The sequence below is a fragment of the Channa argus genome, chromosome 3, assembly GCF_033026475.1.
Source record: "Channa argus isolate prfri chromosome 3, Channa argus male v1.0, whole genome shotgun sequence".
Lineage (NCBI taxonomy): Eukaryota > Metazoa > Chordata > Actinopteri > Anabantiformes > Channidae > Channa > Channa argus.
The window spans coordinates 4,993,718-5,012,705 of record NC_090199.1 but is presented as its reverse complement, the minus strand read 5'-3'; the positions used below and the strand labels follow the sequence as shown (position 1 = coordinate 5,012,705).

Sequence of the window (18,988 nt, the reverse complement as noted above, 5' to 3'; positions counted from 1 at the left end):
TCCTATGACATGGTCACGAGTTCCTGGTAATGGTTTTAATTTTCTCTTTTTTCGCTTGCTCAAACAATATGTTCTTTTACTTCCTACAACTGCAACCGATGTCACCAGGAGCTTTATGGTAACTAATGTGCAGTTATAACAATCTGACAGGAGTCGCATGACTGAGAGATGAATGCATGTTTTTCTTCCAACAATGGCTCAATTTAAAGTCCTCAATCAACAGTAAAATAAAAATTCGGATTTAAACACACACACACACACACACACACACACACACACACACAGTACCCAGCAGTGTACAGTACCGTACGTACATATATACGTACTGTGTTTGCGTCAGGCCCTGCAGGTTGACCAGGCCCAGTAACAGTCAATGAAATCTCATGGAATGTCAATAGAGCTGCAGTCAGAGTAATGAGCATCCCACACACGCACAGAGAGCACATACAGTGTTCATGTATACACACACACACACACACACACAGGTCTAATGTGTGAAGAGGAGGGCTAACATCCCACGGCCTCGTGCTAACTCAGCAGCCATAAAACTGTCAAGACAACTAATGAGCGACTAGTCTGTCTTTTCTCAGACACAAACACACACACACAGTTCACCTTAGACACAAATCTCTAAACCTCCCCTCCCCTGTCACTTGCTCAACACATGCACACACACATATAATGCACTCATTTCAAATGAAATGCTGCAGACGCGGATGCACACACTGACATTACCGTAAACGCAGCACAGCTGGAAAAGCAAGTCTGCTAATCAAATCCAAAAGACAAACGAAACAATGGGCGTGAGCTACACAATCATTTGAATGCGGCTGTTTCTTCTATTCCGAGTTCTTAATTTTGCAGTGCAGATGAAGCTGCTACCTGCAGAAATGAAAAAAGAGCTAAATCTTACACCTATGCAGCGGTTACCTGTTGAGAGCGGTTCCATTACAGCTCCATGACGTGTAAAGTGTCCACTTGGTGTAATAAAGGGGTATTTTAATTTGAATGATGATATCTGGCCGTATTAGCCACCTTGAGTCTAATCCGTCTTGAGAGATCGCATGTGAAAGAATGATAGGTTAAAAGACTATTGATCGTGCACGGATCTGAGCTCTCAGCTTGTGTTTGTTGAAGACATATCTCAGGCGGCTGGAGGAACCGTGTGTGCCTGATCCTCTGATCGCTGTGTGATCCAGTTTCACTCAGCTGTCTGAGGCAGATGGAGGTTATATAACGTTGATGCATGTTAGTAGTAATACTACTGTTACTAGTTTGATTTCACACCTTCTCAGTCACTTTCCAGTTTGCTGCTTGCTTGAGTCACACATCTCTCCAGTTGCTTTCTCCCTTTTGCTTCCTTTTATTGTACCTTTTTTTTTCTCTTTACTCATTCCTCAGATTTCCTTTAATGAATTCACCTTGTCATGTTATGTCAAAAGCTTATATCCTGTATGTTATACCAGCCGCAGCACTGAACTGCTGTGTGTGTGTGTGTGTGTGTGTGTGTACGCAAGGTGATTGGCTGATAAATGATGAATGCCCAGGAAATGAGGAGTTCTGCAGCAAGATGAAGCAAACACATGACATCAGCAGCTTCTGCATTAGTCACCAAATCACATCTGCAGAATGAAGCACTTTTCCCATTATTAAGTTCACACACACACACACACACACACACACACACACACACACACATACCCAAAGTACTGTATACACAAGTGTATTTATTAAAACACAATCAAATGTGACATATATATTTGTGAAATAAATGTAGGGATCCATGGCTACACTAAATGTGTGTGTGTGTGTGTGTGTGTGTGTGTGTGTGTGTTTGGGGGTGGGTGGGGTGAGGTGTATTGGAAGACAAGGCTGGTTGTGCTCGTGCTGCTGTGGTGACTCATCAACCCAGTGAATCACACAGATCTGATTTGGAAACAGACTGCGTCCACCTGACTGCTGCTTCCACTGGCAAACACACACTACACACACAGACACACACATGCACTCGGATCTACACACACCTACGCTGACACATTTATGCTCGCTCACAGTCAGATGTGTAAAACAAAACTAAATGATACACCCACACTTATTCACATACACTGATTAAGACTAGAATATTTACTAGACCGAAATCGTTGTTGCTCTACATAAAATGTTCGGCATCAAACAACCGTTTTAATCGTTTATGAATCCACTTTGTGTTAACATTCCAGTCCCGGTAGAAAAACCACTGAAACTATATTCATGGGGTGACAACATGTGTGTTAACAGCCCTTTAAGCTTTTGATAAACCCAATTGGAGCAAGAGAAAAGTATTTTAGCCAAAATATAAATAGAAAGAATAAATGTGTGATATAACACAAAACGTTAAATTTTCCAACGGTAAACTGTAACCTGCTTTAGGCTCATTGCACTTATCTAGTGGCTAAACATACTGTACTCTGGGTGGTTGTGTCCCACAAGAGACGTGCCGTCCTCACCAGTCTACAAAGGTGAACAAGTAGTGTGAAACTCAGGAACACTGGCTGACTAATAATGAATCTTTACTAAACGAACACAGGGTCTTTATCTGGGTAGTTTTCCCTGATGATAATATGTTGTAAACATGTTGAGTATTGATAAAAAAATATTTCAATTCGTGTTGCATTTCCCCCGTCTTTGTTACTAGAATATCAAACTATTAATGGATTATTTTGAACAATGCTAGTGTTATCTCGTGCATTGTGTTGTGTTTTCACATTGTGTTCCTGTTGTAAAACCCGTCCTCAAACAAAATCCCCTTTCGGATTTGACCGTGTTTAAACCGAGCTGAATTGTACCCGCAGATAAAGTCGGAGAGCCTTAAAAAACCCTTAATAAGGAGACGACAGGCTGTTATTCTTCCTCCTTGTCCTCCTTCACCACTAAATCCGCATTACACTGTGGATAAGTGTGCAGCAGAAAGGAAGCCTAACTTTGGCTCGCTCGCTGTCCCCGATGATTTGGACTTCGGCTTCAAGGGATTTCAGAGCGTACTGATCTCCGACGCAAAACCTTTCAATTACCAGGTGAGCTCACAGGGAGGAATACCTGTCTGCCTCTGTGGAAGGAGCTCAGACAAAGGCACAGGTGCAGGGATGTGTGCTTCAAATAATTAGCCCAATACCCGAGTCCCCTGTTGCCAAATAGTTAATTAAAAGCTCGCCCAGTATGTGCATATTAGTGTGTGTGTCCAGAGGATTTAAGACTTTAATTATAATTATGTCCTCTCCTCTCTTTTTTTCCACCTTCTCCTATTCTCTTGGCATTTTAACATACAGAGCTCTCCTTCACACACACACACACACACACACACACACACACGTTTTGCACGCTGGACCGCCACGTTCAACAATCAGTGGGGGTTTTTCTTCCAGGTAGAAAAGGGGGAGTAAGTTTTAATTTACCATAATTCCTAATATTTTTTATTCACGTCGACATCGTGAGAGTCTAAGCGTTTTTCCTCACCAACATGTATCTCATTCCTTAGAAAAGCACTATGTTGGTGTGCAAGTGTGTTGAAAAGAAGGAGCTAAAATAGCTTTGCATACTGTCCACCAGGACTATAGTAACGGTTGTCATGGTAACAGTATTCCTCGTCCAGTTCGTCCAAATCTTGATATCAATCCAATCTGTTACTGTTGTTCTTCAGTTGCATTAGTAAATGTGTGTTTTTTTTTTTGTTTTTTTTTAAAGGGGGGGTTTACATTACTGTTTCCTCATACGGAGACTTTACTTAAGTGGACTGAACTATTTCAGGAAATCGTAGAAGTAGAGATCCTATTCGTTCTTTTTCTCCTGTGCTAATGAGAAAACACTAAAGATTTACTACAGAAAATATTGACACTGTCCAGTGACACAGACTCTGTAAATTATTTTCTCCACTCTAAGATCATGTGTGACACTGTCACAATATGTTTAGAGAGGTACTGAAATAAAATACCTAGGAATTGGTCAATAATAGCTTGTCCATTTGCTAGATTCAGCCCTGTGTATGGAGCAGTCCTCGAAGACCTAATGACATTGACGTCTCATCCTCTCTGGTTCAAATAGTCGACCTTTGACCCTGAGATCTGACACTGGTATTGATGTTATGACCCCAGCTAATGTAGCAGGCCTGCTGATGGACTCAGATAAGAGTTCGTACGTGCAGACACTGCTGAGACAATCCAGTCCACCAGACTGATGCTGGGGACTCAATAACAACATTTTCACACATAATTTCTTTAACGCAGAACATAAAGAGTTCACAAAAATTTATGTCATAGCGAATTTCTTCTGCAGTGATGTTATGTCTCATAGGGCAGGTTGGTCTAAGTTAGACCTATGAATTTGCCATATAGTCATATTTTGTGAGGATTATTATGCTGCAGGAACTTTGATGTATTTACATGGTTACTTAAACCACTGTGAGACATGAAGCAATTTTGTTCAAGTGATGCAAAATCAAAGTCCACAGAACAAGTTTTCAGCTGCACGTAACATATAGTGGCAATGAGTTGTCCGAAGGCAAGAATGCAGAAGAGCCCTGAGGCCCCCAAGGAACTAAAAATTGCCCCACTAAGGGTTTTTGTGACAGTTTTGAGCAGGTTTAAGGGGCTAATGTTTGTGACCGCCAGGGGGACCCCACTTTTCCCAAAAGTGCTTTTGGGAGACCCAAACAATTGGTTTAAACAATTGGTTCAATTGGTCAGTGGTTCAACTCCAAGTGTCCATAGGCAAGACACTGAACCCCAAAGTTGTCCCTAGTGTCTGCTACTTACTTGTAAGTGGCTTTGGATAAAAGTATTGTTACACCTCCAGTGACCTCATATGATACCTACAAAGCAGGTTTTACAGGCAGATGTGTCTTTGTCCAAAGCAAGTTAGAAATCAGAAGTCAGAAACATTAATAAAATGTCCTTATGTCACTTCACTTAAAAAAAAAAAAAAGAGTTCATCTAGAACAAATTGTCTCATTTGTTAATCTGATCAAAGAACTTACCTGACATGGAAAAGTATTAAGGATGAAATATTTGCTTTGTGTTGTGGCTGATGAGGATGAAGTCAGGGAGACGTTTGTTTTGACCTGTTCCCCACCATCTTGTCCCGATCAACCTCCCAGCTGAGGTTGGGGGGGGGGGAGTGGCCAATTAACAGTTGCTGACAGTGATCACGCTGTCTATTGGCAGACCATCACATTGCCTAAGCCCATCACACACCATAAAATCCTCCCCGAAAGCCCTCACAAGCCTTTGTCTAATTAAAGTGCCCCTTCCTCCCTCTTTCATCGCAGCACCTCTCCGTTAACCACTCATCTTCTACAGCATCTTTGCCTCAATGCCTGTTGATTGACATCCACGCTTTACCCCAGGGCCCACCCCTCAGAGTGACAGGAGCAATCCCCTGGCTTGGCCAAGTGACACACTAACGTGGCAGACTGGTTGTCGGGCTGATTGGCAGGCTGCTGATCCTGAACTGTCCTAGTCAGCTGGAATCGACTCTCGTCTGGCTCTGTTCGGTTTGCACATTGCCAAATGCCCACATGCACCAAAAAGGGTTAAAAAGAAGTATTCAAGGTTAAGGGTTAATGATAAAAGTGATTTCTTTCTCATGTTTACTGCTTGCACACCACAACATTAGGGGTGTTTACAGCTACCTCCGAATTGCTAATTTGCCTTATAAACGTTCAGAGAATAAAGACAATTTATAAAAATGGTGAGCGTGGAAGTAGCTAGTAGTAGCTGCATTTAACACATGGATCAGTCAATGTTATTTTGGTAATGGGCCTGATGAGAGATTCCTATTATAAAATCTCAGTCATGTGGCGATGCACACTATTTTCATGAACATTAACTCCAGTTCCTATGTTCTCCAGAAGCAGATCTTAATACCATTTCTGAGCTATCAAAAGAGATCTATTCAGTCTGCTGTGCTCAGACCATTTTGGCTGTGGTTGGGTGAAATATTCAGCCAGAGCTTCCCTCTGTATTTATTTATTATCTAATTGAGTCGTCATGCATGGTCTAAAATTCTCGGATGTCACTGAAGAAAATAACCTTTTAAAAAAGAAAAAGAATAGAGCCTCTGTGACTTGCTAAACAGTATGTTGCATACTGGTTTAGATAACAGTCCTGTTTAAAATCAGCATTTTGAATTAGAATTTATTGTCCATACATGTATTTATACACTGAAACAAATTGTTCCATTTCTCAGATAAACTCATCAGCTTGGTAAGTCACAAGATAAATTACATAAACAGTGTGTCGCATCCTGGTCTCCTGTGGGAAAGTCCTGTGCACCACCCTGAGAAACTTCACTTTATATAGTAAGTCATTGCTTTAAGCGTCAAATATTGAAGTGTCTGGGTTTCCATGGTACTACACTGAGAGTTCAGAGTGTCGCTCACTGACCCTAAGCACCAGGGTGTATATTATTGATCCCCAAGTGTCAGCATGTAACACAAAGTGACGGGATGACGCGTCTAGTCATTTTTCAACAGCAACAGGCTGATTCACATCTTCACCAAGTGAATCCTAAACGTCCACTGTGTAGTTAACCACATGAAAATGAAATGTTTCCTGGGAAACAGCATTTATTATACGATATCATCCTCTACAATCCTGTATGGCAGGCAGATATAGTACATACAGTATGTAGCACATGTGACTGCAGGGTTTGGATTTGGATCAGTACACAGCCAACATAGATGGGCACAGATACAGAGACCTAGAGCCCATGTTAGGAGACCGTTGGACTCCTATACACACACACAGCAAAACAAAACTATCAGCCATATAGCGTATGATACACACACCATCTCACACAGCTCACACACAAACAGAAACGCAAAAATTCCAACAGTGCTCCTGAGACACAATCACACCTAAACACAAATGCCCACATGGACACACACACACACACACACACACACAGAGATGCCTGCACTTGCCCTGTTTCTGGAGAGAGGCGCCCTGGGCTGCAGGGGGGAGAAACCAGCACAGATCAAACACACATTGAGCCTGTCACTACTCCTTCGTTCCTCTCCTCCACCTCCTCCCCTGCATATTCCTCACTCACTCTCTCTGCATATCTCTTCTCCTGTCTCTCTGTTTCTCACTGCTCCGATATGCTTTCCACACTGCAGTCGACAGCAACCGGAGAGTAAAATAGAAGGGGGGGGGGGGGGGGGGGGGGGGGGGGGTGCTGGCGAGGGGTGTAAGAGGAGGATGATGAGGAGGGGGTCTCAGTCAGGAAGAGCTGGAGAGGAGAAGAGATGAAGAGGAAGACGAAGGGCTGAAAGCATAGATAGTCCTAATTTTTGTAATATTCTCGCTCTCCAGCCTCACACACACCTCACATCGCAAACACACACACACACAACTCCTCTCATCTATGTGAAACCTCGCATAATGTTCTATTGCAGCCCAATTACAATAATTATGATCATTAAGGTGATCATTTCCTAACACCACCATTCATTACTATACCAAAATAACTATTAGAAGCAGGCTGCTGGGGATGGAGTAGAGGATGACCAGAGAGGATTTTTCCCGGGGCCATTTTCTCACAATCCGCCAGCATTGCAGCTGTATGGTTTCAGTATTATTCGCAGTTTCTCAATGAGATGTAACATGAAGAAGCTGGAGTAGCAGCTAATGATTGCTTGACGGAGACGGAGATGAATACTTTATAGATCTGAATTAGCACTTGATTCAACAATAACAGACTGCTGAGGATCCATCATTTTTTTGAACTGCGGAGAGACTCAGAATCAGGAAATAGTATCTTGCCAAGTACTTAAAGCTACAGCATGCAAGCGATTTCAACATGTTCTATTCCTCACAGAACCATTTGTTGAAAGAGCACCTGCATGTAGACAGTAAGATACACAAAACAACGGTGAACACAACCTCTTACAATGGCGCCAAAATTGCAGCTGTTGTAACACAGTTTTTGCCCTAAAAGCCCAAAATGCTGGATAATAACTATGCAAACATAATAGTTTGGTTGGGGTTAGACCCAGATTCAGAGATATCAGGAATAGGGTTTTGGCACCAAATAAAGATTGTCATAAAACATAAATAATGCTCTAATCTTTTATGTGCATTGGCCTCACTGTCCTTCAGTCTCATGCTCTTGTATCTTATCGCACTCGTTTCCTGTGCCTTGTATTTTATTTTGAATACTCTGGTTTCGTGGGATTATTTATCTTTTATTGTCTTTGCTTGGTTCACCCTGTTAAATCCACTTTCAACGATCATCTGTGAAGCACTTTGAATTGCATTAATCTGTACGCAAAGTGCTGAATAAATAAGTTTAGATTGATTAACTGATGCATCGTGTGACTGGTTACATTAACATCAACAGCAGTAGTTTCACAGTATTGCTGTATTTGATCATTTTGTATTAATTTTTTTTGGTCATTTTGTGGCTCTTTTGGTCTTTCAAGTGTCTCCTAAACAAGAAAGGTAACTTCGGAGGTTCTGGCCCTTTAGGCCCCTGAGCCTGTTAATATCTTTGCATTTTTACATATAATACATATAACTTCTTACTCTCCAGCACTTGAAATAAATTGAAAAAGTAACAATAGTATTTCCAGCTTCTCTCCGGACACTCGGAACACAAATATGCGTGAATGTACCAAAGTGCCTTTGAGCAAAACAGAACCCAAACTATTACCTGCATTCTTGTTCTAACTATAAAGCACCGGTTTCAGCATCAATATGTAATGAGTCATGCATTGATCGTTTGGATACCTGACATGCAGACTACAGAGCAGATGACTGTCTACAAATATAGAAACCCACCCACATGCAGAAACAATGCCTACTAATACTTCTATTTTCTGTTGTGTGAGTTCTGACGTGCAGGTGCACTAAAATAATGCTGAATCAAAACGTTCAGAAATTGCCAAAATCCATCAACCGACAACTGCTGCCATTTTCGAGATGAGTGAGTCGTGAGTCAGATGAACCCTGGTTCACGGTGGGAGAAGAAACCATCCAACCATGTTGGTAAATGGGGGTGTTTGTTTCCGTCTCCCATGTGTGTGCTAAAACCCTCCCGGTTGGTATTTAGATACCAGTCCTGCATTAAGCTGGGTTTCAGGTGTGTGTGTGTGTGTGTGTGTGTGTGTGCTGTGAGCAGAAAGATGCAAATGTGCTTTTGGCTGAACAAATACAGACTATGCTTTTGTGTGTTTTGTATGTGTTATGGGCACCTGCACAACTGTGTGCGTGTGTGTGTGTGTGTGTGTGTGTGTGTGTTGCATACGTGCATGTGCGTATCAGTCTTTCCCCATTCTCCATAGTCAAGTTCTCAATCACTTGAATAAAGCAAAAGAAAACGCCACCCGCTGTGCTTTTCAGCAAAAGCATCTCCACGTGCGCACACACAAGCTGGCCAAAGGCCAATCAATAATTCACATGGTGCAGATTGAATATAGATCAGTGACTTAACATAACACTATAGCTCTCCACCTCTGTTGCTCCCTAATTCTCTCCTTTTTCCTCCACATGTTCGCCTCTGTCCAGCTCCCTCAGCTGTGTCTCCTGCATCTTCCACCGCCTCCCTTTATTTCACAGTTATTTTTTCCCCAGCCTCCATCCATTCTTCTTAACACCTCATTATCTGTTTCTTCCTCATCCTGCCTGTGCTGTACATCCTTTCTAAGCTCCAGTGTTGAGGGCTGGTAATCAGTTGTGTTTTGGATCCAGTTCCGCATTGATAAAATCTTCACTGTCGAGCCATTTTCAGCTTTGACGGACCACTCGTTTTTCTGAAAATGACAATAACTTCTCCGTGTCAGAGGAACAAAATGGTGGTTTATTTGTCAGGACAGAAACATTGTAATTTTACAATTACAAGTGCACTGTGTGTTTAACAATAGCCACCAAAAAGTCCTCCCACTGTAATGATTATATAGGCCGTTTGTCCCAACCCTCTCATACAACTCACAGGACTGTTTGATGAAAAGCCAGGCATCTGTTTATATTTCAGCCTTTTGGCACCGGGCACCAAAATGCCAGTTGCCATCTCTTTCAATGCCACGAAAATGGCAGTTGGTGTAACACTATTTTTCACACTGCACAGTCAAATAAATGCTACAATACAATTGTGCAAGTATAGCAGCTTGGTTCTGTCCAGGCACAAAGACCATATCAACCCCTACCTACTCCTTACAAACTATGATGATGATGATATGATGATTACTACAGCTGTTGGACATTTTTGGCTGCTGGTACAAACTAAGTACATAGAGTAACTAGATTTTACAGGAGAACAGCTTCAGACCAGCACAATGTTGAGTATTGCTCCCCCCAACTCATTTGGAAATTTCCACAAAAATCAGATGTTTGACAGTCGTGTTCAGTCCAGTTTAGACCTTAAACTTTAGTGGCGTCGTCAACCAGTCACCTGATTCATTCTGTTAATGTGTAAAAGCTGAAGGTTTTGCGTGTTGTGATAGCGCTAGTGCCTTGCTGTGATGCTGTGTGTGAATCTGTCCACGGGTTCCGTGAGGCGGTTTCCAAGCCATAGCAGGAGTGAAAAAAAGTGTAAGAGTATAAACGGGTGCAGAAAAGGGCTCTTTCCACTTTCCAGGTTCGTCTCTTCCTGTCTTCAACATTTTCGTATCACGCGAATGATCTTTGTACATTGCCATTTCTCCTCCCCACTTCTTCTCCAACCGCATTCACCTCAGTCTCATTCTGCCTATCCACTTCTCAATTTCTCTTCTGTTTCTTCAAACTTATCTCTGACTGCGTTTCTGCTGTGTTTTCCTCTAGCTCTCAATTTCGCCCAATTTCTTCCTTTTCTCCGTTAAACGTCAAACACTTAATCAAGCACCTAACAACAAGAAACAACAACACAGAATTGTCTATTTGCCCGGCTTTGACCTCCTAAAACACATGGGCAACATGCACACAAGTACACAAAGAGCGGTGACAGCCTACACACAGGAGTTGAGGAGAGGACAGGAAGGGCATCACATTTCACCATAGTGAGATCCAGACACACACACACACACACAATTGACTGAGGATCACATAACTGGAGTAAAGTTCTGTCAAAACATCCATTACTATGATGCTTGTCTGTTTGTCAGGATGTTGCATTGAGTAAAAAAGGCTAAAGCTGCATTTACTGTGCACAGTATACTGCCTCACTAATACTATGTGTATGTACATTTGTACTGTATGTACACAAACTACATATCTCAAGTACAGTGTCCTCTCCCTAGAAAATGCAGCATTTCCCAATAGTAAATAGCTGCTGCACTGTATGATAAAGTTGACTTTAATTCCTTATCCTTACATACTGTACCTAACTTTTGATGGAATATATTTAAGTTAACCAAGGTGCACATTGCATTGTCCTTTACAGACCTGGTGGGAAAGTTTACAGTTTAACGTTTGGAAATTCAAAAAGCAAGTACTTACCGGTCGACATACACACTGAAATCAATACATATCTACTGATCTAATATTTGCTACTAGTACGTGAAATCAGTCTGCAGTTAAAGGAATATTTAAAAAATTAATAGACTTTTGTACAGATTTTATTTATCATGACAGACAGTAGAGGACAGTGAAACCCAAGTTTTGGGCATTAGGGAAAAGCTTTTATATTTTGTCATCGAGGTGTGTTTTGATGGGGTCTTATTTCAGGCTGTTGTGATAATGTAATAACATGGCGTCAGCGTTATCAAACATGCCGTTATGTCATCAGATTGTATTATGGCAAATGAGAGGGAGAGAGAGAAAGAAAGAGAGAGAGAGAGCAGAGATTGCACACTGGAGCGTGAACATCCCAAATGGTGCTTTGCTTCCTGCCAACCACTGGTCCCCCCCCCCCCCCCCCCCCCCCCCCCCCCCCCCCCCACACACACACACACACACACACAGGTAAGTGATCCTGCCGAACAGGTGTTACAGTATCACCTGCCCCCACTAGCACCCACCCACACACACCTATCAGATCCTCTGTCAAGCATGACTGATCGGAGCGGATGTGCTTGCTCCATGCCAGACACATGAAGCCAAGCCACCAGCTGAACCCTCAGTGAGTGTGTGTTTGGTTTGTATCTGCTTCCGCTTTCCTTCTGGTACCTTATTAGATCAGCGCAGCTCATAATCATCATTCCTCTACAGTAACACAGGATGATTTACAGCACATTTCCACAACACGCAAATTTGGTTCCCCACAAAAAAATAGTTTGAATAAGAAACACAATCCACCAACATAAGGCCCTGCTGTAAACAAACACCTTTTTTTTTATGGCAGTTATACTGTTTAGAGACAGTGACAGTCATCTCTTGGACACCATCTGCGGGGCACATTCATTTTTCTTACTGCTACTGGTTAGTTTTCTTGTTGATTATATTGATCGAAATGGCCAAAATGTGGATCAAAATGTTTGCTTGTCATGCACAAGCAAACATCTCCATACATGCAAGAGGACACTCAGAATAAAAAATAAATAAAAATAGCACTTAAATGATCGGTAACTCGGCTCATGAACAGAAAATCATTTGCTGCTTTCTAGGTGACCAATTCGCCAATTATTCCTGAAGTCGATTATTTGTCATATCACAGTTGTTGCTTGGGTTTGTTGTTCTAAATTGTCGATCACTACAAGTGGAGTAATAGTCCTGTCCAGGTTACTAGGACAAGATAACAGAGGGTAGATGTCTTCTCTTTCTCCCCCACACATTCTACCTCTCTTCACTTCTTTCCCCTCACATGATACCAGGCGTTGTGGCCAGAACCTAGCCGGGAAAGTGTGAAACGCAACGTCGACACATGCCGAGGACAGATGGTCAGAGAGAGTGAGCAGAAAATATGTGGATGTGCAGCTCTGACAAAATGCTTACATGTCTTTATAATGAAATCAAGTATTGTAAAATGTGAAGGGAAAAGTACTGACATATAAACAGTAAGCTGTGAGCTTTATATGCCCAAATTACAATAATATGAATGTGACTGATGAGTAAAGACGAAAATGGAAAGGAAAAAGACGGACGGAGGGTGAAGATGGAGGACAGAAGATTTAAAGCAGGATTGCGGGAGGAGGAGTGCAATGAAAAAAAAAACAGATGAAAGGAGTGTAGAGAGGGAAAGAGGGAATGGGGAAGTGCTGGCAGAGGGAGGGGAGGGAGGTATAATGAAGTCCTCTGGGTCTCTGGTTTAAGAAGCCACTGTTACTGCCAGCCAGCACAGCCTGGCTCTGCGCAGATGGCGGCATGCTGGGATAGGCCCCGTTTACTTTCAAATCAGGAAGTAGATGTTCAGCAATAAAAGCTCCTCTCTTTTTGCCGCTGACATTACAGAAATGGACGAGATACCGGCACGAGCATGTTCTGTGCTTATTTTGTATTTTGGTGGAAGCAAATAATAGCAATGATACAGATTCCCCACCAACAGGAACTAGGTGATAGAGCTGGTTCTGAGCCGGTTCTCCCTTCCAGGGGCGGTTCAGAGCCAGTGCCGAATTTCAAACCAGTTCTTTGCCTTTTGACAGCTTAAGTCGTTGCCAAAAGGCAACGAAAACCGGTTCCAGATTGCCACCAGCTCTTTGCTGGTCTAAAACCAGGGGCTGGGAGGGGAGTTAAACAAGATGAACTAAAACTAGCAAAAATTAAAGTCTGTGTATGAGATGTATGTAACTGCAGTGGGATCGATACCAGCGCAGTTGATGAAAGTTTGCTTGCTAAAGGCTAATATTAGCATTATAATATTTGTTTACAAGCTTCAATTTCATATCCATGACAAAAACTGCTGCAAAAATAACAAATATAGCCATTTTATAAAACAAAGGATAATTATTAGATTTTTTCTTTGGAAAAACTAAAATTGCTTTAGCAAAAAGCTGAAGCGCATGTCATATATGACACCCAGTGACATTTTCATATGTAATCACATTTTAGAAGAAGAAAAAAAGGTTTGTTGACTTTCCACATTTATTGATGTAAAATTAATATATATAATTACTTTAATAAAATATTCCTCAGCTTCTAGCTGAAAAACTTCCCCAAATAACATCACTCGGAGGAGTTTTTCCCATCATTAGGAGTTCAGATGATGTCATCTGGGGGAGCTCTGGAAATGCAGGTTGACCACGATTACAAACTCCACAGTAAGAGAGACGAGATGACATAATCTCAATCTAAGACCTGTAATCTGAAGGCGTTTTTTCAGCTAGAAGTAGAGAGAGATTTTAATATAGGGAAGTCAGAGGGAAGTTTATTGGAATTTATGTACATGTACTACTCACACTAGAACCAAAAGAAGCAAGTTCAAAATCAGTGAAAGCCTCCTTCAATAAAACTGACTTGGTTACTCAATTTCATTCTACCTTGAGTAAAACCAAAGCTAGTAGAGACTGTGTTACAGGACCTGCTGTACATGTCACAGTAATAGAAAAGACATATTCAAGGTAGAAAAAATGTGTAAGTGGTAAATGGAGCTTTTATCCAAAGCGCTTTACAATGTTGATTCCCATTCACAAACACATTCACACACACCAATGGCGGTGCTCACCTGTGCTTTACAAACACATTATATGATTGGAATTTCTTATAGCCTATGGTGGACTGATGGATAAACAACACCAGCCGTGTATTTGTATCTGGATGATTTTGGCAAAGTAAACTGAGCATCCTCACCTTGTGTCTTTGGAGGCCATCGAGTGCCCTTTGTGCAATTTGCCAAGTTAAAAGAGGGGTTTTTATTTTTCCCAGGGTCGAGGGAAAGTGGGTTACAGCTTCTGTCTTCTTTGGAAAAGCCAACTGGAAAAAACTATTTGAAGCTACTTAATATTTATGAGTAGTCATCTTAAAACCATTTATTTATAATGCAGGTGATTAGGGAGATGGTAAATAACAATGCATTTATTTGTAGCAAAAATTCTAATTTCTTCTTCACACTGGTGTTTGTTGGTTGCACTTAATTTCACCAGACATTGATGCAAACTGTCGCATTATTTTTTTTTTCTTTGAACCAAAAAATGATTTTTTTTTTAGAGTGTTTGAATTTGACTAACTCCACTTTATAGCTTAAGTTCAACTGAAACAATACTTTAAGACAAGTAATTCACTATTATACAACGGTGAAGTCCTATCTGTTAGACAGACTGTCAGAAAACCTTTTCTAAAAGATTTTCTATTTAAACAACCACAAGCTAAACTGACAGGCAAACTCAACACACCACACTGTGTATCACTGATTTTAATACAGCTGAAAAGGGACAGTAGCAGGACACTTCGTATCCCCTTGTGTTTCAATTATGCTTTTTTAGATACAGCGAATTAGTCAGAGACACAAGTGTTCAATTTTATAAATTGACTTAATAGCTGCTGGATTTGGACAGTTCATTGACTCACTGTGAGCTCGTGACGGTTGTAATGTCTATTTTATAGAATTTGATTCCATATTGTAGAACAAATAAATATAAGTATATATATTTATTTATTTTTTATTTTATATTTATATTTATAAGTAAATATAAAAACCATATGCTATGCAATGAGGAAAACAATCTTTGCTTTCAGCCCTTCCAGCTATAGAGTGCGGGCTGTCGTTGAATATGGTACATCACAGGAACTGAAAGTGCCTTATTTTGATCAGTTAGCAATTTAAAAAACAAAAAGCAAGAAGGAAATCCACCATTTGAGGTGCCCAGGTGACCTATGTCCACAGATCAATCAGGCCTGTCAGCTCTTTGTATCTGATAAGAATTGACCCAAAAAGTACAAGCAAGCAACAAAATAAGCACCAAAACAGACCTGCGTGTTTTTTTTTTTTAATTATCAAAGGCGTGATGCCAGGCCAAAGAGTGTTCCCGGTTCTAACAGCAGTGTACTGGCCTGTCTCGAAATGTACAGATTTTTCCACTGCTCTCCTGTAGGACAGCCACAGGCCACCCATATATGGTCCATGGTAATTAGAGAGACAGAGTGGGAGAGTCATTTCCTCTCCCTCCTGGTTGCATGGTGCTTGAGCCTTGATAACGCTGACATCAGCACACAGCTATGACTACAACTAGTGTACAGCCCCAACACACACACACACACACACACACAAACACACACATGCAGGTCACTATAAGGTTCAAGCTAAATGCTGTATTCAAGGTGCATCTCAATCGCCAGCAATATCACCATGATTGTGATTGCTGGTGTCATGACAACCGCTAAAGTCATTAACATCATATTTCATTCCATCAATGGTGGGTTACCAGGTGAGCCTGCGTGAACATGTATTCTGTCATGTTTCAGTAAACAGCACACAGGAAAAAGTCTCTCTCTCTCACACACACACACACACACAGAATTAAAGGAAAACACATGTAACATCTCTGAATACAACACTGCAGAACACAAGAGAAGAAACATAAACACACACAGTTAAAATGAGAAACCACACAACCCCAACTTTCACCCTCCAGGTGCTGAGGAAATTCAGCACAACGCTAGGCCACACATCACATACTTTTTACCTTTGGCAAGCTGCTGGGCATTGCTCAGGAAAGGATATGGCCATTCGGTGATCTTTTTGGCGTACTTCCTCACCACGTTGTCTTCGCTGAAGAGGAAGAGGGAGCGGTTGACCGTTAGGCAGCTCTGCCGGACGGGTATGGGGTTGTACAGGGCCATGGTCCGGGCTCTCTGGGCCATCGACTGCTTGTACATCCGCTGCGCTCCAGGGGGCCCCCCTTGCCTGCTGCCACCGCGGCCGGGCCCCCCTTGTCCGCCGGCACCCCCGCCACCACCGCCACCACCACCTCCTCCTCCTCCATACCTGTTGGGTAGCTCGTCTCCAAAACGCGCCATTCTGCAGACACCAAACGCCAGAGGTTAGGAAGGAGCCGGGGGGGAACCTCAGAGTGACACCTCCACATGCCACCACCCCATCAGCCTCGGCTACAAACACACATGCAGAATAGAGTTGGGGTCGGCTGTGTCTCTGGCTTATCTCTGGTGTGTTTCTCTTATCTGTGTCTCCTCGCCAGATCTTCAGCGCCGAGAAGATACCTCCATTTGTGCGTGGAGAGGGGAGGGAGGGGTAGAAGGAGGTGGAGGGAAGGGGAGGGAGAAGAGAGAGCAGAGGGAAAGCGCACGGAGTCTCTGGTCGTGTGTTTTTTAATAAGACTGTGAAAAAGCGCGATGTGTTTATGTAATTTCGGGCAAATCAGTTCTGCGATAGAAGAAAACGCAATTAGTGGTTTTGGAGGCGGGAAAACTGTCAAAATGTATATCCTGTCACTGCATCCGCCTTTTGATTCCCGTCGACAAGGAAGGCATCCTGATTTTAGTGATTTTTTTTTTTTTTTTTTTGGTTGGGAAAAGAGTGAGCCGGTTCTTGCTATTCGATAGGCAAACTAATCGATCACCTCAAATGCACGTGATACGGATGCATAGCTGTACGTTTGAATGAATATTGCAACCATCTCCACTAAATAGGCTACCATATCTGGACACTGCGTCTTCCCCCCCTCCCCTCTCAACAGCCTAGTACATCTTGACAGGATCTGCAGCTGTCTTTTATTTCCCCTCCCCAGGTTCCTCTTTTTCTGCGAGATAAAAATAGAAGTGGATAAAGAGTGAAAAATGTTCTTGTGCCATATATCCGCAACGTTGGTTGTGGCACGGCAGAGATCCCCGCTGCCACCTCTTACTGCAGCCACGCTACTCGGGTCACACGCAAACGCCAGCCGAGGGGGGCTTCCCCAAAATCCGAGCCTGGTGACATTTGTTGATATTTGATGATGGACGGTGCGGCATCCCCCGCCTCCTCCTCCTCCTCCCCTTCCTCCTCACCAAGGCGTCGGTCACTGATTTTGGGCGTGATTGCGCGCACTAGGAAACGAAAAATACACAGGTCCTCAATCTAACAATTACTTCCGCGTGGGGGGAAAAAAAGAATGAATTGATAAAATAAAAAGAAAAATAATGTCCACAACAATCATCTATAATCCAAGGTTGGGAGAGCAAGAATCCCGCACGAGTAGGATCCGGAGAAGAAGAAAAAGACCACTGGGGGAGGCAGCATCATCACCATCATCAATTCTTGGTCGAAAAATACGAGGGTGGCGGTGCGGGTGTGTTGAAGCAGTGCCTCGCATCTTCTCCTCCGCCACCGGGCAGAAACCGTGCAGCATCCCCGCCCAGCAGCATCGCCCCCGGGGCTCCCTGAAACACTAAGAGGCGACCAGCCCCGCAGAGCCACAACAAGTCCAGCGTTTCTTCTCTCTCTGTAGCGCGCTCTCTCCCTATCCCTCCCTCTCAGTTTTTTTCTCCCTTTCCTCCCTCGACCCCCCGGGGGGACGTGAGCCAACCCGCAAACGGTCTAAAGGCTGTATTTCCGTGGAGATAAGCCTTGGAAAACGAAGAAACCCGACGAGCGGAGCGCTTCTCCGGCTCTCTTACGTTCAGTCAACCGTCGGGGTTGAGCCGCGCACTGAGCATCTGATCAATCTGAAAGGAAACGAGCGCCGCGCACAGATCCGTGGCCAAGCATTGCAGCGCACGACGCACAGCACCTCCCCGGAGCCTCCCCCACTCCAACCCACACCCCATAGCGCACGACGGAGCTGTATGAGCGTCAGTTGGGTACGGCAAGGTGTACGGCAACTCGTCCAACCTATAGCGCCAGTAAATCTAAAGATAATCTTATGGTCGTAATACAATTAAGCATCAAGCAAATTGTGGCTGGAAGGAGATAGTTTGGGGATCCTGGTTTAACCTTTGTTATTCAGTAGATTGCTCTTCTGGGCGGCTGTAGATCAGTTGGTAAAGGCAGTCGTCCACGGACCACAGGGTCAGTGGTTAGATGCCTGGTCCCGTATATGTGGAAGTGTACCTGGGCAAGACACTGAACCCCTAACAGCCCATTCCCATCCAAGCTCGGTACAAATTGGGACGGTTGCGTCAGGAAGAGCATCCGGCGTAAAAACTGTACCAAATCAACAAGCGGACAATGA

General features: G+C 42.9%; 1 protein-coding gene across 22 annotated transcripts in view; it reads right to left on the bottom strand.

Moving 5' to 3' along the window:
- Nucleotides 1–18,594, bottom strand: part of cacna1ab (calcium channel, voltage-dependent, P/Q type, alpha 1A subunit, b) — a 123,936-nt gene extending 105,342 nt beyond the window's left edge. For 12 of the 22 annotated variants that reach the window (XM_067496643.1, XM_067496644.1, XM_067496646.1 and 9 more), the window contains exon 1: nt 16,544–18,591. In XM_067496643.1, coding sequence (XP_067352744.1) covers nt 16,544–16,838 — 295 coding nt within the window. In that variant the 5' untranslated portion in view covers nt 16,839–18,591. Of the gene's footprint in view, nt 1–16,543 lie in introns of all 22 variants that reach the window. The other 10 variants (XM_067496642.1, XM_067496636.1, XM_067496640.1 and 7 more) reach the window with 3 other exon arrangements.
- Nucleotides 18,595–18,988: the final 394 nt, after the last annotated feature.